Raw genomic sequence first — 18,191 nt, forward strand, 5'->3', positions numbered from 1 at the left:
CGCTTATATCTGCTAATCCTGTTACAGAATATGGGGGGTCGAAACCTGATGCTACCATTGTGCCGGACCCAGCTCTGCGAACCCTGGCTACTAACACAGATATTGTCATGGGCTCTGTTAACCCTTTGAGTGCAGCGCGTAATTCTACTCCAACTCTAAGGAGTAAGAAAGCCCAAAAAGATTCCACATCTCAACTAAATCATGGGACCACTTCTGCTTCCTCTAACAGGGATGTTGAGTCCAGACAACCTGAGTTAGCTCAGCCAACATCGGTTGCCACTGTTGAAGTTCCCGAGGGCTCTGCTAATCCTTTTAGTGTAGCGAGTGTACGCACTCCAACTTTAAGGAATAAAAAAGCCCTAAAAAATTCTACATCATCTACCAAAGTAGCGAGTTCATCGACTCCCACTGTTAGAAATGTAGAATTTGGTGAGACTTCTACAAACGCACCAACTCTCGCATCTGCTCCGTCACAAACCCCGCGAATCTCCCAAAGGCCGTTGTTAATGGCTCAACCCATGAAAGCTGTTTTTGCTTCCAGGTTCGCACCAGTTGTAACGGCTGATGATATAAATTACTATATCAAATCTAAAATAAATGGAGATTATTTTGAATGGATCGTCATTCAAACATATTTGATCAGATATTATCGAGAGATTTTTGGCCTCCTCAAGCATTTATAAAAGAATTTGTTAAAAAATCAGACAACTTAGTCAGAATCTACTATAGATTATTCAAATTATTCCATTGCCAGATCAAAGTACAACATTGAATCTCACAGGTCATATAAAATTTACATTGATAAAATTAAGATAAATATTAAATCCGATCCAAAATCATTTTACGATTTTGTTAATTTAAAACGAAAAAATTACCCGTAGACCTCATTTAATAAAATATAATAATAATGAATTCGTAGGCGATCGTGATATCGCTGAATGTTTTGCTAATTTCTTTGCTTCAACATATTCGTATGGCAATAGTTTCTTGGATACTCAATATCCATATCAGTTACCTAACATGGATAACCTTAGTATGCCGTTTCTCAGAACTGAAGACATTTCAAAGGGTTTATGCTGCCTTAAACCTCTAAAAAGTCCAGGTCCTAGTATAATACTTAAAAATTGCCATAATTCCTTATCTATACCATTAACTTTTCTTTTTAATTATTCCCTGAAATTTGGTTATTTCCCAACATTTTGGAAAAAATCTTACTTGGTATCTCTTCATAAATCTGGCAGCTTATCCGACGTATCCAATTATAGAGGAATTGCAAAACTGAGTGCAATTCCGATGTTATTTGAAAAACTCATCACGGATGTAATCTCTTACAAAGTACATCATATTTTAAGCCCTTATCAGCATAGTATCCGCAGTGGCTTATCCACCGTTACGAACCTAGTTCAATATACCTCAAAGGTCATTAAATGATTTACTCAGCAGAAGCAAACTGACACAATCTATACTGATTTCAGTAAAGCGTTTAATAGAGTCAATCATAAATTATTAATATACAAATTAAACCGAATCGGTTTCAGTAAAATCCTATTATCTTGGATCTCGCCTTATTTGCAAGGCAGGTCACAAGTAGTTTTATTTGAGAATTGTCATTCCAAATCAATAAATGTACCATCAGGTGTTCCTCAAGGGAGTCATCTGGGTCCTGTATTGTTTTTATTATTTGTAAATGATTTACCGTTGTCAATAAAAAATTCTGAACTACTTATGTATGCAGATCATGTTGAAATTTTTATAACACACAAATCTGTAGAATATTTACAATTACTGCAGGAGGATTTAAATAGATTCTCCCGCTGGTGCGCTATTAATAACAAGGATTTAAATTTAAAGAAATGTAAACATATGTGTTTCTCTTGAACCTTACCTTTAGCATATGATTTCCGCATAAATGAATCTACTCTAATATCTGTGGATTAGGGTGGGGCGATTTGTGTGGAAGGAAAAAAAACCTGAATGGGCCCTTCGCGTTTCTGATTCCTGGGATTGAACTGAGCAAAAAAGTCCACTGGACCATATATCTACCGTGAAAATCGAGCCTCCCGATTTTGACTTTAAGTTTTTTATTGACGTTTTTGGATATTTTGGCATATAACAGCCAAACCATTGAGTTTTTCGATCCAACACGAAGACAAACATTGTAGCCAAGACAGTAATTGAAAACTCTCTAATACATCGCAAAAGCATTGGAAAGTTCCTTCAGGCAGTTTTGGCCTTAAGAATGTGCAAACTTTTTTGGAAAATGTCGATAAATGACATTGTGCTACAAAATTTGACCCGAAAAATATTCAAGTGTTCTGATGCAAAATTGCATCGTGTTGGGATCCATGGACAACGACAATGTCTTTATTTCGTTTGGGTGACTTCGTTTTATTTTTTTATAACGGTAAAAGTAGTGAAAATCTGGGTTTCTTACATTTTCAAATTTAAGCGGGCATATCTTATTTTTTCCACAACGGATTTCTTTTGATCCTTCTTCCTTTTATAGGGGTGAATAATGTCTTTTGAATAAGCTATTATTGTTTTAAATCGGTTAACAAATGGCTAAGTTATAGTGGTTTATGTCTGAAAACCCCACAAAACACCTATAAAGGAATTTCTCATAATTTTCAAAAATATAATGTTTCTTTGTTTTGTTCAATATTTATTTTGAAAATTGTGAAAATTCCTTTATAGGTTTTTTGTGGGGTTTTTCAGATATAAACCACTATAACTTAGCCATTTGTTAACCGATTTAAAACAATAATAGCTTATTCAAAAGACATTATTCACCCCTTTAAAAGGAAGAAGGATCAAAAGAAATCCGCTGTGGAAAAAATAAGATATGCCCGTTTAAATTTGAATATATAAGAAACCCAGATTTTTAATACTTTTACCGTTATAAAAAAATAAAACGAAGTGACCCAAATGAACTAAAGGCATTTTCGTTCTCCATGGATCCTAACACGATGGAATTTTGCATCAGAACTCTTGAATATTTTTCTGGTCAACTTTTGTAGCACAGTGCCATTTATTGACATTTTCCGAAAAGTTTGCACCTTCTCAAGACCAAAACTGCCTGAAAAAGCGTTCCAATGCTTTTGCGATGTTTTAGAGAGTTCTTAATTATTGTCTTGCCTACAATTTTTGTCTTTGTCTTGGCTCGAAAATCTCAATGGTTTGGCTGTTATATGCCAAGATGTCAAAAAAACGTAGATAAAAAACTTAAAGTCAAAATCGGGAGGCTCGATTTTCATCGTAGACATATGGTCCAGTAGACTTTTTTGCTCAGTTCAACCCCAGGAATCAGAAACGCGAAGGGCCCATTAAGGTTTTCAAATCGCCCCGGCCTACTGTGGATTCCTTTATTGATCTAGGTGTCCTATTGGACACCAAACTAAATTTCAATAATCACATTATAACAATGGTTAATAAAGCAAATTGAGTTTTAGGATTCATTAAACGTTGGGCAAAGGAATTTTCTGATCCCTATGTCACCAAGCAATTATTTGTCTCACTTGTCAGACCTATACTTGAATATGGTTCTGTTGTATGGGATCCCTATTATTCGAAATATTCCGATAAAATTGAATCTGTGCAAAAACAATTCTTACTTTTTGCTTTAAGAGGCTTTCATTGGAATAGTGATTTCATCTTGCCATCATATACGAGCAGGCTTAAGTTAATCAGATTACCAACATTAAAAAGTAGACGTGTAATGTTCATACAATTATGTACAAACAATTTTGAATGGCAATGTACTTTCAGATCTCCTTATCTCTTCAATTAGAATAAATGTTCCTATCAGATTCAGTAGATATTATCGTTTCTGTAACATTGATTCTCATCGCACTAATTATGCACTAAGCGAACCTGTCTGCAGAATGTGTGATGAATTTAATTCTTTATATTTTATTGTAGATTTTGGTGTAGATATCAATATTATCAAGTCTAGAATACTTTCATATCTTAATACTTAGAATATACCTAACATTATAAAATATACTAGCTGTTAAAGAATATTCTGTAGCTGGTATTTCAATGCCAACTTTTTATCCCGTCATGCTCCGGATCATGACGTGTACGCGATCCCTACGTAATGGGGAGGTCGTCCCCACGGTTCGGATGGGGTGGCGTTCGGAACGTTCGAAAAAAAAAAACAAAGAATAAAGTATTTTCAGTGCGGAAAGCCTTAGAACTACTAGTAGGAATGTCAGACCTTGTAGATAGTAAGTTTTGTTGGCTACTAGGGAACTTCAATATTAAGAGAAATGAGACAGTTGATGAACTGGCAAGACGATGTTCCCAGTCCTAAGACCTTCGGGTGTCAAGTCTCCGCTTTGCTTCTTCCTCAACAAAGTCAGTAAGCTCTACGCAGAGAAAATCATAAGGATTTAGCAAGACGCACCTGCTGGTAAGGTATCGAAGTCAACCTGGCCTATAATCTCAGGGCGTAGTATGTCCCTTCTCTCACTGCGGAAATCAGAATCGCTGTAGGGATCATCACTGGTCACTGCGGCATCAGATCTATGACAAGCAAGTGGGAGGACAACAACATTGAGTGTTACAGGCTATGTGAGGAAACAATCGAGCACCTTCTCTGCCGGTGCCCTAGACTGTCAGGTTGTTTGGTGTACATGAGATGGTATCTCTTTCGTATTTTTCCTCTATAGACCCTGCAATCGCAGAAACAATGACTCTCCAAAGACCGGTTTCGACTAGCAACCAGTGAATGTCCCTGATTTTCCAGTTAGGCATAAGACTTTTTGCTTTCTTGCCCATGGGCCTAAGGACCTTCGGTGGAGCGAACACGTTTAACAGTGTTTTGCTGTAGAGCCTGGTTCGTCTTCGCAGAAGATGATGGTTTTTCAGTCAAACCACGTTGGCTTCCTTACAGCCTTTGAACGTCCCTACAACAAAATGTCCTGCCGCTTTTGAGGTTTGAGTAAGGCTTAGAAGCAGACCCCTTAACCAATTGATCTGGTTTAGGGGTAGGGTTTTTAGTCTTTCATTCTTCTCTGGTTTGGGTTCGGCTTCGGAACAAAATCAGACTCCACCACGTTGCTTGAGACGGTAGTTTTCGGCTTCTCCGTCGCTCGTCGCCGCAGCTTCTTTACAAACTTTGGCATGAGCAAATACAGGGTCTGAGAGCAAAATCTTATCTACCTGCAGCTCTCGTCGAGGCGCATGAGGGTAAGTTCTTTCGAATCCTTCCCTGAATGCAAATTCCTATTTCCTACGAATTTGCGCAGATTTATCACATCACTTTTGCACTGCTTTGCATCTTTAACTGTCCTGTCCTAAGAGTAATTGACTATTCTTGGAGTCTCAATGGATTCTCCACATCAGTCAATGTCCCTGTAGTTTGAAGTTTTCTTACCCGCATGTGCTGTTGCCAGTTGAGCACCATCGTAGTTTTTGTTTTTTAAGGGAACTACCCCGGGGAATCTACATCTGAAATCTGCCTTGGGAAAACGTGGACCGATATAGCATATTTTGAATACAAATAAACATCCTAGGAGTAATATATCATTCTGTTGGACTTTCTCAAATATTGAGATCACTATATTGATCTCAAAATCGGGGTATAATTTCATGGTGATCACGGATAAATGTGCTTTATAGCGTCTCCGACAAATATTTCTTTGCGTTACAAACGCAATGACAAATTGAATACACCCCCATTTTATGGTGGCGGGAACTATATTTCATATATGAAATGATCATTCCCTAAGACCATTCTTCTACTTTTGAAATTGCGTTTCCTTAATTTCTTCAATTTCTATATTTTGTCTGCAAAATTTCTAATTTTCATAATAAACGAAAGCATGATCTAACATTCTATACTTCCTCTTTGCAGAAACCCGAGGAAAAATTTACAAAACGCGGTTATCTATTTTTGATGGAAAAAAGTAAGTTTCAACAAAACAAATTTTCGCGAAGATGTAATGTATAGAAGTAGCACACACTCACATACGTATATACATATGTAAATGGTTTCATTATACATAGTACAAAATCCATTTCTTAAGATTCATGAATTAAATGTAATTATATCTGTAGATCAGAGATGAACTCGGGGAGTTCACGCCATTAATTTAAAATGTGATTCTGCATTCAAATGCTCTCACCGCTTTCATTTCTGCCATAGATAGTGAGAAACATATTTACATCCATATGATAATGTTTTCAGTCGAAATTCTCACATTTAATTCATTGATTAAATTACTTGTCCTGTATACATTACATTACACGCCACACACACACACATTTGTAAATAACTTTTTTAATTTTCATTTCAATGTACTCACATGACATTAATACCGTAATTTAGGTTCCCTATTGAAAATCTCTCTTTTAGAACCCTTCAAGGCAACATGGACAAAATACTATTGCACCTACAAGAAGCAAAAGAAGGAGTTTACTATGCTTCAATTCAATCAAATGAATCACAGCTTTGCTAGACCCGAACAACGTGAAGAAGAACGCCTAACATTAGTATCGTGCCAAAGAAGAGCATCTGAGTTCGAGAAAAGGTTCTGCTTCGATTTGACATTCAAAGAAAAACCAGGAACTGTGTATACATTCCAAGCTTTAAGTGAAGAGGATCGTAAAGCGTGGATAAACGCAATGGATGGCACAGAGCCGGTAAGTGTGTCTAACGAATGGCAAAATATCAGTTGTTATAAAATGTTCTACTTTTTTTTGTACAGACATATTTAGCTCCTGGCAAAATAAAGGCCGGCGAGGAATATCAATTGGACGAAGTTGGTTTTGCATTTGTACGCAAATGCATTGAAGTCCTAGAGAGTAGAGGTTTGGAAGACGAAGGCATTTATCGCAAAAGCGGTGTGGGTACCAAAATTTCAAAACTTTTAGCTTTGGGCATGGACCGCAAAAAAGCTGAATCAGTTTTTACCGATGAACAGTACCGTGATCTCATGGAAAGTAATACAATAGCTAGTGCACTTAAGACGTATTTGCGTAATCTAAATGAACCCTTGATGACGTATCGTTATCACAGTGGTTTCATTGAAGCAGCCAGTAAGTACCATCTGTGTTGAAATAAAACATGACATTGGTTTTTAATTTTTATTTTTTCCCTTATATTTTAGAACAAGAAAGTCTTAATCAACGTGTTCACGAAGTCCATAAATTGGTGTATAAATTACCCCAACCAAATTTTGAAATGCTTGACATGGTCATCAGACATTTGACCGAGTGAGTATATATTTTACAAATAACTATGATGGGTTTATATGGAAATATTCCCATTAAATTGAGTGGTTTAAAATATTAATATCGGTTTCTCTTCTGTTCGGTTATGGAAATTATAACGGAAAACGGAAAACATAAAATACAAGGAATTGGTAGTCTAGTGGTCAAAATATCAGAATGAGTCTATATAGACTTTCAAAGGTAGTCATTATAGATCAGCAGAAGAATTATTTATAGAAGGTGGCTTAATGGACCAACAAAATCGAGAAATTATAGGCGAGTAAGCCTTTATAGATGACTCAGATCTTAAAGAGGAGTAGAAACAAATTTTAGTGAGGAGCAGAAGCAAGTCTTTATAGATGAGCAGAAGCAAGCCTTTATAGATGAACACAAGCAAGCCTTTACAAATGAGCAGCAGCAAGTCTTTATAGACAGGGGAAAGGAAGTATTTATAGACGAGGAAATTAAGTATTTATAGACGGGAAAAAGCAAAACTTTATTGACGAGCCGAAACAAGACTTTCTAGACGTAGCACAAGCAAGTCTTTCTAGAAGAGTCTTCATAATCAGTCAGAATCAACTCTTTATAGACGAACCGAAGCAATTATTTATAGACGAGCAGAAGAAAGTCTTTATAGACGAGCAGATTCAAGTATTTATTGACGAGCCGAGGAGATGGAAACGTTTACAGACGGGAAGAAGCAAGTTTTTATAGACGAGCACAAGGATTTATAGACTTGATTTATAGACTCTGATTTCTGAAATACGAGTGGCTAATTAGCACATGTGTTGATTCGTTCCCTTGACTTTTAGTGATCAGCAACTTTGTTCCTTTTATGTTGTGTTGTGCCGATTTACTTTACTTTGTGAATTGTTTCTTAATAAATTATCATCTTCTACTTCTTCTCTACTTTCAGAGTCTCTCGTAAATTTGAGAAAAACAAAATGTCTGTCTTTAATTTGGGCGTTGTATTCGGTCCAACACTATTGCGACCCCAAGAAGAAACCGTGGCTGCCATATTGGATATAAAATTCAACAATATTGTCATCAATATTCTTATTGATAACTATGAACGTATTTTCAAAAATGACCCGAGTACGGTTAGCACACATCTGCAGAATAATTCCAGTAGTCCTCCGGTGAGAGTACCACGTACCAATCAATCGAAGCAGGCAATTTTATCGGGAGGTGGTGGTGGTTCAGTGGGACGCAATTCCATGTATTCGCCACAACAACAAGTCTACCGAGTGGTGGCCAAATCGAATTTCACCGATTCACCTATGTCTTCGAGTCTTCAAAACATTCCAAACGGTATGATTTATGGCACCAGCAGTGGCGGCGGAAGTGGTGGTGGCAGTACCAATATCATCACCTCAAATGGCACCAATGGTGGTCATATGTCATCGACACACACCTCAAATGGTGGTAGCAGCAGCAGTGGTCCCAAGAGTCTGGGTATGAGTGTCAATATGGGCAGTGTTAAAAATCTACATTCAATGTCGCAGAGCGATATTAGTATGCGTCGTAATAATGCAAATGATCCTGTCTATGGCATTTTGTCGTCGAACACAAATGGTGGACTGACAGCTCATCATGCCACGCCGGCTAATGCCACAAATCTACGGCATGATTATCTAATGGCCACTGCGACACCAGCCTCCACATCTATTTACGGTACGAATTCTAGTGCAAATCGTGTTAGCTTAAATAATGTCTCACCACCATCACTGGCTATGCGCAAGGAAGCGTTATATGGTGGTAGCAGTGGTGGTATTGGCTCTACCGGTAATGGACCACAACAACATCCGCCCGTACAGCTGCAGCGCAGCAATCATCTGCCATATGCCCAAAATAAACACTATTCTTCAGCCGCCGCTGCCTCCACATCGAGTTCCAACGAAAGTGTATGTGATTCACTGTCATCAACGAATGGTGGTAGTGCCGGAGGAGGAACGGGTTCAAGTCGTTTCTTATCCGCCCGCGGTTCCATAGATTATGTGCCACATTCCTCACAAGCTACAACATTATCCAGCCTGCTGGGTTCGCAAGTGGATGACGTTGTAACAGCCACAGCTGCTCCTTCTATGATAGTGGGCAGTACGGGTAGTTCACCAAATGAATATACACCACAGAAAATGCACCGCAACAAAGATGTCAATCAAATCAAAAGAGACTTGGAAGCGGGTACAGCGTAAGTTTATAGAAAAGTTTAAGAAATGATTGGGATGTAATTCAATTGGAATTCTTTTTTATTATAGGCGTGTGCGGACGTTATACGCTTGTTTGGGTGAAAGTGAAGGTGAACTATCCTTTGAACCCAATCAGATTATTACAAATGGTAAGTAGTTTCAAGGGAACAAGAAAATTGTAAATATTTGCGTGTATTACTAAGGAATTGTTTCGATGAAGAGAGGAAATTGGCGGCGTTCTCTTAAAGTTTTAATGAATTCTAAATTTTACTTATTTGGTACTTTTTAAGCACTTTATGTGCGATGGGTAGGGAGGGAACTTAAACCTATCTAGTTGGCACAAATGGCATTGTCTCCTTTCTTGTGCACTGTACATAACAGACTGTGGTTCCAAGCGAGTGGTATACATTACACCTGCCAAATTTTGTTATCAACTCAACAGTTCGGCAGGCAGTCCATTAGCTCCTGTTGGCTTCCCAGCTAACAATTTTTTCCGACTGCTCTGATTTCCGATTTTTTTCTGAAATTTTCTGAACATTTTTATAGAAATTTGCCGATTTCTCTAAATTTTTCCTAGAAATATGACCGATTTTCTAATGTTTTTTTTTTTAAGAATCTCTGCACATTTTCTGAAGTATCTTAAGAATCTTCGCTCCGAATTCGTTCCGATTTCTAATCGATTTTCTAAGGGATGTTTTTGTTTGGTTTTTATCGAAAAACAAAGTTATTGTTTATAAAATTCGCATATACAGTTTTTAGTATTTTTTAATATAAATGCAACATATAATAATTGAAGCTAGTGTTGATAGCATCAAGTTACACGTGCACATTGTCCTACTAGTAATCACCAAATGATAACAACAGGAAAAATCATTAGATCGTTTGAAATTTAGAATCTTTCATAAACACCGAATTAAAATAAAATTGTCTCTGAGTGGGGTTTGTTGTGTCAATATCAAAGGCCAACGAATTTTTTCAGAAAATCTAAATTTTTCTTAGAATTTTTTCAGAATTTCTTTCCGAATTCGGACCGAATTTTCCAGATATTTTTTTCAAATTCGGACCGAATTCTTTCAGGAAATCTGATTTTTTTTCTCCGAGTTTGTCGCGAAACTCTAATATTTGTTTAGAATTTCATTAGAAAATTCTTTCCGAATTCGGTGACCACGTCCATACAACTTTCGTACCGAATTCAATACGAATTCGGCATCAATATCGGAATTTTTTACAGAAATTAGCTGGGTTATTGTTCTTCAGTCGATTGATTGCTGTGCTTCTAAATTATCGGGACATGCGGCTCTTCCGGTAGATGCATAACTTAAGCATAAGTTGTGTTTGGGACTTCTCGACTTCGCAAGTCGACTTCTGTCTTGTGTTAGATCGAACTTTTGTCGCAACATTTGAACCGAGGGAAGGGTGTCTTCCGTCTATCAAAACATCGATCTGGTTTTCCATCTGATAACATCCACATGGCCGTGTGAATGTCGAGGTGTTGGAACCTACTATGTATGTAGGCTAAAGACACTTTCATACGACCAAAAGGTGCCTCATCGAAATAATGGTATGTTTGGGTGAAATCCGTTTCAGACAATTTTGAGTCGATTTACCTTTGTCCGTAAAGCTGTCTTTCTCCTTTGCAAAAATGGTGCACGCGATAACTCTCGTAGGGAGCAACTCGGTCCATACTTTACTTTCGGTCCATACTTTGGAATGCGTAATATTTCTACCAGACGTAGATCAGTTCGGGTACCTCCCACACAATATTTCCGAAAAGTGCAGTTTATGTTCTGTTCCCGAATAGTTTTGCTTTTTTGCCGCAGGTTGTTCTTAATACCCCTATTACGACAGCATACATTTTTTTCAGGGTCAAGTCCATATTTCCTAAGAAAATGGCTTATAAGCTGTAAAGCCCCTACGTCCACCATATGTGTGTAGCGGCTGGTGCTCAGGACAACTTTCGAACCGGATACTGCGTTGGTCCAAACTTTGCATATCGTAATATTCCTGTGAATCTTAGATAAAGTTCGAAGATGATGCTTATCGCTCCAATACTTTCTGAACCTCCACCACAAAAAATCATCAATTTTCGCTAAAATGGTACGCACGATATCTCCTGAATGAAGCAAGCGATTTGGTCCAAACTTCGAATCTCAACATTCTGTCCAAACTTAGTTTAAGTTCGAAAATTGGCTCTATCGGTCCACTCCTTAGGATACCTCCCTCACAAAAGTTCAACATTTTTGTTTAACTGTACGTTAATGTCTGCACGAGGATCCTTTGGAAATTTTTACCGATGGTACTCCTTATGATCCTGTTTACAACGACATTATGTTTCTCGTCATTTCCATGCTTCCTAACATAGTTGTCCAAAAACTCTAAATTATACGGTGACCAACTGATATGACTGGTGTGCACGATCTATCTATGGCAAGGAATGTCTCCCAAAATAAGATCTACTTCCAAAATGGACCATGTCGGGCCACTCCTTCAGGTATCCCCTCCTTAAAACTTTCGAGCTTTTATCTAAATTCATATTTTTTGTCGGCAAGTTCACTCGTCTAAAAAGGGCAAAAACAATCTGAGAACCCCTTATGCGGAAATGGATTTTTGTTGTGTAGCCGGTATTCGATCTCTCCATAATTCCGAAACCCCCCGTAAATACATAATTTTGTTAGGGAAAAGAAGGCTTTTGTTTGTGTAGCCGGTATTCGATCTGTTCGTAGATGAAAGTTTTAATTCAAACAGACTGAGGGTATATCATTGTCGACAAAGCCTATTAGGACTTTTTTTCTCGTTTCATAGTAGGATGTGTATTAAAGGGGTGGGTTGCTAATTCAACGAAAGCCCAATGTGCAATTCCTTAAAACTTTTTGCCAAGTATTTATTCTGTTTTGTTATTAAAATATTATTACAATTTAATTTAAATTTTAAAACCTTTTTTATTTTCAGTTGGTTTTTCACACGAGCCCGGCTGGTTGCAGGGTACATTAAATGGTAAAACTGGTCTAATACCAGAAAACTATGTTGAGCACTTGAAACCATACCATTAGTCATGTAAGTCTAATCATCAATTATATAATTAGAGAAGAGTCGCCGCCTAGTTATTAATTGAATTATTTATGAAGAAAATATTAAAAAAACCTAAAACCCCTTAAAGTAGGATGTGGTGCAAGTGTAGTCCCGAAATAAACTTAAAACAATGAATTATTATAAATTTTAGTACACCCAAGAAACAAAAGAAATAGTAAAAACATACAATAACTAAACAAAAAACAACATATGTGATGTTTTGCAAAAAAAAAATAATTAAATGAATTCCAAAAATTTAGTGAAAGAATAAACGATCTTAGATAAACCTTAGAGCAGCACAAACTAGCAATTCACTAAATAGAAATAGAAGAGCGAGGTTATACTTTGAATTTTTGGAACCTCTGCCAATGGATTGTTGTAATTAATAGACATGAAAAATTACTTTAATGAAACACAAAAAATACACCCAAAACCACAACTACTTTTTAAATTTAAGAAAAATTGTTATTTTGGTTTATTGCCCATTACACTTTTTTAGTTTGTTTTGATACGATTTTGAAAATCTATTGAAAAAATATATGAAGCAAACAAAAATGTATCCTTATTGCTTTAGACGCACACACACACGTTTACATGAAATATGTATGTATAAAATTTATGTAAAATATTTTAGTATAAATATTTATTTATATAACTACGAATGTATCTACTAGTTTATGAGAAATATGTATATGTTAATTTCCTTTTTATTTCAATACAAAATCTTCCTCTAAACAGTAAAAACATGAATTGGCTGTTTGCCAAATCAGCCAGCCAGCCAATCAATCAACCAATCAAATCAACAACCAACAAACTTATCTAATAATCTATCCAACTACCAATCTACCTACCTATGTATCTATTATCTATCTATCGATTATTATCAAAGCTGTTTATGTGTATTTGTTGTATATGAATGATATTAATACAATAATAGGCTTCTTCTAATCTTTATTGTTGTTGTATTCTATAATACATTTAATGATAGCTATTATATTTTTTGTTTTGTCTATAAATGCCTATTAAAATCCGAAATGAAAGCTTATTTCTTTGTCAAAATAAGAAACACATTTTGCTATCTACTAAAATATACATCATTACACACATACACAAAGTCAAATCTAATGAAAACCACCTAAGATTTTTTCGTGAAAATCTTTCTAAAAGATTTTCAGTAAATTAAGCTTTGCTCCATTTTCAAAAAAGAAAACAAAAAAAAAACGCTGTATATTTTTTTGAAATTTTGTTGCTTTGGTTTTAATAAATTTACATATTATATAAATATCTTAATTATTATTAGTGTGTACTGTGAAAAAACAAAAACAACAAAAATTAATCCTTGAAACGCTTACTTTGTACATATATACACATTTATATATACATATATTTACCTATAACTATACTATGTATAACAAATTGTTTGTAAAGAACAATATTACAGTTAATTAATATTATCATTATTATTACTTTTTTAAATAATTTAATATAGAATTTTTATGTTTAATTTTAGTAAATGTAAATGTTGAATGAATAAACACAAAAGAAAATTTTATTTGTTCTGTTTTTATTATTATTTGTTTATACAACAAGCATGATTGTATGCAATTTTTGGTTTACGCATTCAAATGCATTTTTTTGTAAAACAAGCAACTGAAACATTAAGTCATTTCTGCTTGTTGTTGGTCTTTAATTGAAAACTGATAATTTTTTGCATTTGTCTTTAAGTTAAAGAAATATTCCAGTGTCTAACTAAATTGAAAACTAATAAAATAACTAACAAAACATACACACATGCATGCAAATTACGACAAAGAACTTGGAAATTTGTAAAGAGGAATCTTTCATTTCATACAATCTAAAATAATTTGCCATAAATCTACGGTAGGAAGATTGAGGCAATTCTTGGATTCCCATACGCTTCAACAAGTTTTGGTCATTTACACGCAACCATACGCATACGAACAGTTCTAGCAAGATTACAATTACCCTGAAACCCCATAGTTCCTTCGGTATCTTTCTAAGCTAAATTTTAACGTATGTGTGAAAAACCTCCAATCTAACAAACTTTACTTCACACTTTAATTTTATCTTATGTCTCGATTATGGAAAACATAAGCCTCGCAATCGTCCAGTTGTGTTGGGAGTTGCCGCTTCCCACAATTTCAAAGAAAATAACAGTTTTTGATGATTTTTATGATGATATTAATGTTTGTATAACATCACCAATATTTCTAAAGTTTTTGTGCAAAACAAATTTTAAATCGCCAAAACAAAATTTCAAAAATTTTTTATGCAATTGTTGTAGTCGGAAAACAAACTAACGAAAAATCGTTCCGTTCGGCAACTGAAGTTGGTGGCTTTCCGTAATAATAAAAATTAATTTGGTTTTGCAATACATAATCGAGGCATTAACGACGTGAATTGTATTTTCTGCAAAAAGAAACCGAATAAGTTACAAGACGGTAAACAATGTCAGAAGAACCTGGAAATTATATTTAAGCATCTGAACTTAGCAAATATTTTCCTGATATATTAGGAAAGCTTCTCTCATTCAAATCCGAGCAAGGCAACCTGTAGGGCTAAAAAACGATTCAATAGATTCCCCAATAAATATGTTTTAGAGGGTTTTAAGATTTTGCGGCCCGAAAAAATATATTTTTTGTTTGAAGTTCAAAAGTGTTGCGGAGAAGGTACCTGAAGGAATGGATCGACATAGTCCAATTGAAGTTAAATCTTATTTTGGGAGTCATTCCTTTCTCTAGATATCACGCCCACCAGTCATTTCAGTTGGTTACCGTATAATTTACAGCTTTTGGACCATTATGTCAAGAAGCGTGGACTTGTCCACGAAAAACATTATATCGCTGAAAATAGGACCACAAGGAATTGCTTCTGTAAAAATTCCCAAAGGATCCTCGAACAGATCTTAAACTGCACCTAAACAAAAATGTTGAACTTTTGTAAGAGAGGTTCGCTAAAGAGTGTACTGATGTGTCCCATTTTTTTAACTTAGACTAAGTTTGGACAAAATATAACTACATCCAAGTTTGGACCAAATTGGTTGCTCCATCCGAGAGATATCGCGAGTACAATAGAAATATTACGATATGCAAAATTTGGATAAACGTATCCAGCCGCTAAACATAGTGAACCCTTTTTTACTGTTTCCGGGCTATTTTCTCAAGAAGTATGAACTTGCACCTGAAAAAACATGTACCGTCGCAAAAGCGAACAAAAAAAGAACAACCTGTTCCAAAAAGAAAAACTTTTCCTAAATTTTGTGTGGGAGGCAACCGAAGCAGTGGACAGATATATTCCATATAATCTACAAATATTTTGTTATTTCAAAATAGTTTGGTTTAAATCATTGTTGTTCTACTTATAAATATTCTTTATTTATTTCCAAGTTCTTTAACTGAATTTGTAAAATTTTATGGCATCGAAAAAAGTCAATTTTTCTAGAGCTATCAAAAAGTATGGTTATTTGGATTAGTCTTCATAGGATTAACAGAACATGGAACCATATAAAGTCTTTCAATAAACTAGTCTTCTCTTAATGAAATTACACAACAACTAAACTAAATAACCATATTTCCATTTTAAGCAACAAAAAATACGCCATTATTTGCCAATCTACAAACACAAAACAAAATGTAATTACAAAAAAGAAATATTTTTAAAGCATTTTTTCTTGAATACAATTTTTTTATGTTACAACAAACAGACTTGGAAAAAAACAACATTTACACCGAAACGAAAACAGCAAATTAAACAAAAAAGTGAAACAATTTTTATACAGATAAAGGAAATACGACTTACATTATAAAAAAAGTGAATTCAATTTTTTTAAGACGAAAACGACAAAGAAGTAAAATAAAGAAAAATAAAATTTGAAAAGCTAAAAACACAAGTATTTTATAAATCGTTTATTGTGATATTTAAATTTAAATATTCTGTTCAAAGGAAATACAAAAAAGAAATATATCCAAAAACACCAAAACACCACCCCTGCCCCTCAAGCAGCCAAAATCAGAGGAACACAGTTTTTCCCGTCTCCTCCTGACCCAATCAAACCTGCATTTCATTCCATTTTTAATGTTTTCGCAAGCAAAACCTTTAGAGAAACACAGACGTATATAACAAATGTAACTAATTTTAACAAGCCAGTTCAAAATAAAAAACACACGGGCTCAAAAATAATCTAAACACTGCAGCAAATTTGAATAAGCCTTCCCAAAAAACACGTCATGAACCGTAACTGGCTATTTTGGCGCCAAAAAATAATATAATTAGAATCCTAGCTGTTTTTGATCATTTGTCCAATTATTGTTACATAATGGGCTGATAAGCTCTAGGCGCTTTCGCTTTTGGTCACCTTTGTCTTTTGGCATTCCAACTAGAACTCTAATAAACGACAAAGATTACTATTTAAAAGTAATCTCTAATTCAATTCTCAGCCCGTGTGTTTAATATCCTTTTATTGAAATAATTCCATGCTTTGGTTAGAAAAATATACGTTTTATATATTTATATATATGCAATGTATTTTGTTTTATTATAAATATGTAAAATACTTATATTTAATTAAAAATTCTTGTTTTATTATACAGGTTTAATTTCTATATAAGCTATAATAAACCTTAAGTTACAATATCTATACACCTATGGCCCAATTAGTTTATGTAATTGTTAGCACTTTTTGTTTGAAAGCACAACAACAAACAATTTATACAAAAAATTGCCTTATTAATAAAGATTTGTTTTTAATTTTATAAGATTTGAACTAAGAAACAAACAGTTAGTCGCATATCTATGTGCTTTTTTGTAAATATATTTTTGTATATTAATTTTAAGTTAAAATTATTATTTCTGTTTTATTCTTTTCCCAATGTAATTATTTTGTAAATTAGTCGAAAAATAAATGGAAAATAAAAAAGTGAAATAATTTAATAAAAAAGAAGTTAATTGTTATTTTTATTTACTCCAAAATTTTTACTCCTTTATTTACTTCCAAACAAAATTGGAATTATTCCATATCTCTCCCCCATCCCGAAACTATTCCTTAATTGGTAATTTTATCACATTAAAACAAAAAACAATAGCGTATAAAATGAAACAAAACATCAACAACAACCAACCCACATGCCACTAAAAATATACATATACATATTATTACAGCAAGAAATATATAAGTATTCTATTCTGTATTAATGTACATTTTTAATGACAAAAAAAAAATTCCAAGAAAAAAAAAACAAAAATTATCGAAATAAAAAACCTAGTTATTGTAATATGTGAAGTAATAAAAATTAAATAAATAAATAATTAATTATACTGGAAATAAATTATATAAAAATATTCCTTTGTTTTATTCTTCAGTTCGCCTAAAGAAACTGTAAATGGCTGAGTTTCCGGACACGCAGAGAAAATCAAACGATTCCTGTGGCCTTTAGGGTTATGCCTTGTTGACATTTTTTCTCAAAAATGATTTTCTGTTGCACGAATGAATGACTTTTTGCCTATTATTGACTATAATAACTTTTAATCCATTTAAATATTGTAAAAGGCCACTCACAAATTGCTGTTAATTGATATATGTGCAATAAAATACTTCCGAATTGTGGAGTCCCGCCATATTTTTTAACAAATATGGGGGGCACCAGGGAAATAAACAGCCCTATTCTGAACGCATGGGAGTTGGGAATTTTTTCCCATTCC

General features: G+C 34.5%; 1 protein-coding gene across 5 annotated transcripts in view; it reads left to right on the forward strand.

Moving 5' to 3' along the window:
• Graf (GTPase regulator associated with FAK) overlaps nt 1–17,433 on the forward strand; it is a 270,197-nt gene extending 252,764 nt beyond the window's left edge. For 2 of the 5 annotated variants that reach the window (XM_073972315.1, XM_073972314.1), the window contains exons 7-13: nt 5,858–5,909; nt 6,332–6,645; nt 6,711–7,041; nt 7,113–7,218; nt 8,132–9,406; nt 9,474–9,553; nt 12,354–12,715. In XM_073972315.1, the coding sequence (XP_073828416.1) occupies nt 5,858–5,909; nt 6,332–6,645; nt 6,711–7,041; nt 7,113–7,218; nt 8,132–9,406; nt 9,474–9,553; nt 12,354–12,454 (2,259 nt within the window). In that variant the 3' untranslated portion in view covers nt 12,455–12,715. Of the gene's footprint in view, nt 1–5,857; nt 5,910–6,331; nt 6,646–6,710; nt 7,042–7,112; nt 7,219–8,131; nt 9,407–9,473; nt 9,554–12,353; nt 12,716–13,211 lie in introns of those variants that run through there. The other 3 variants (XM_073972319.1, XM_073972318.1, XM_073972316.1) reach the window with 2 other exon arrangements.
• Nucleotides 17,434–18,191: the final 758 nt, after the last annotated feature.

The sequence above is a fragment of the Musca autumnalis genome, unplaced genomic scaffold, assembly GCF_047663935.1.
Source record: "Musca autumnalis isolate F117 unplaced genomic scaffold, ASM4766393v1 scaffold_3, whole genome shotgun sequence".
Taxonomy (NCBI): domain Eukaryota; kingdom Metazoa; phylum Arthropoda; class Insecta; order Diptera; family Muscidae; genus Musca; species Musca autumnalis.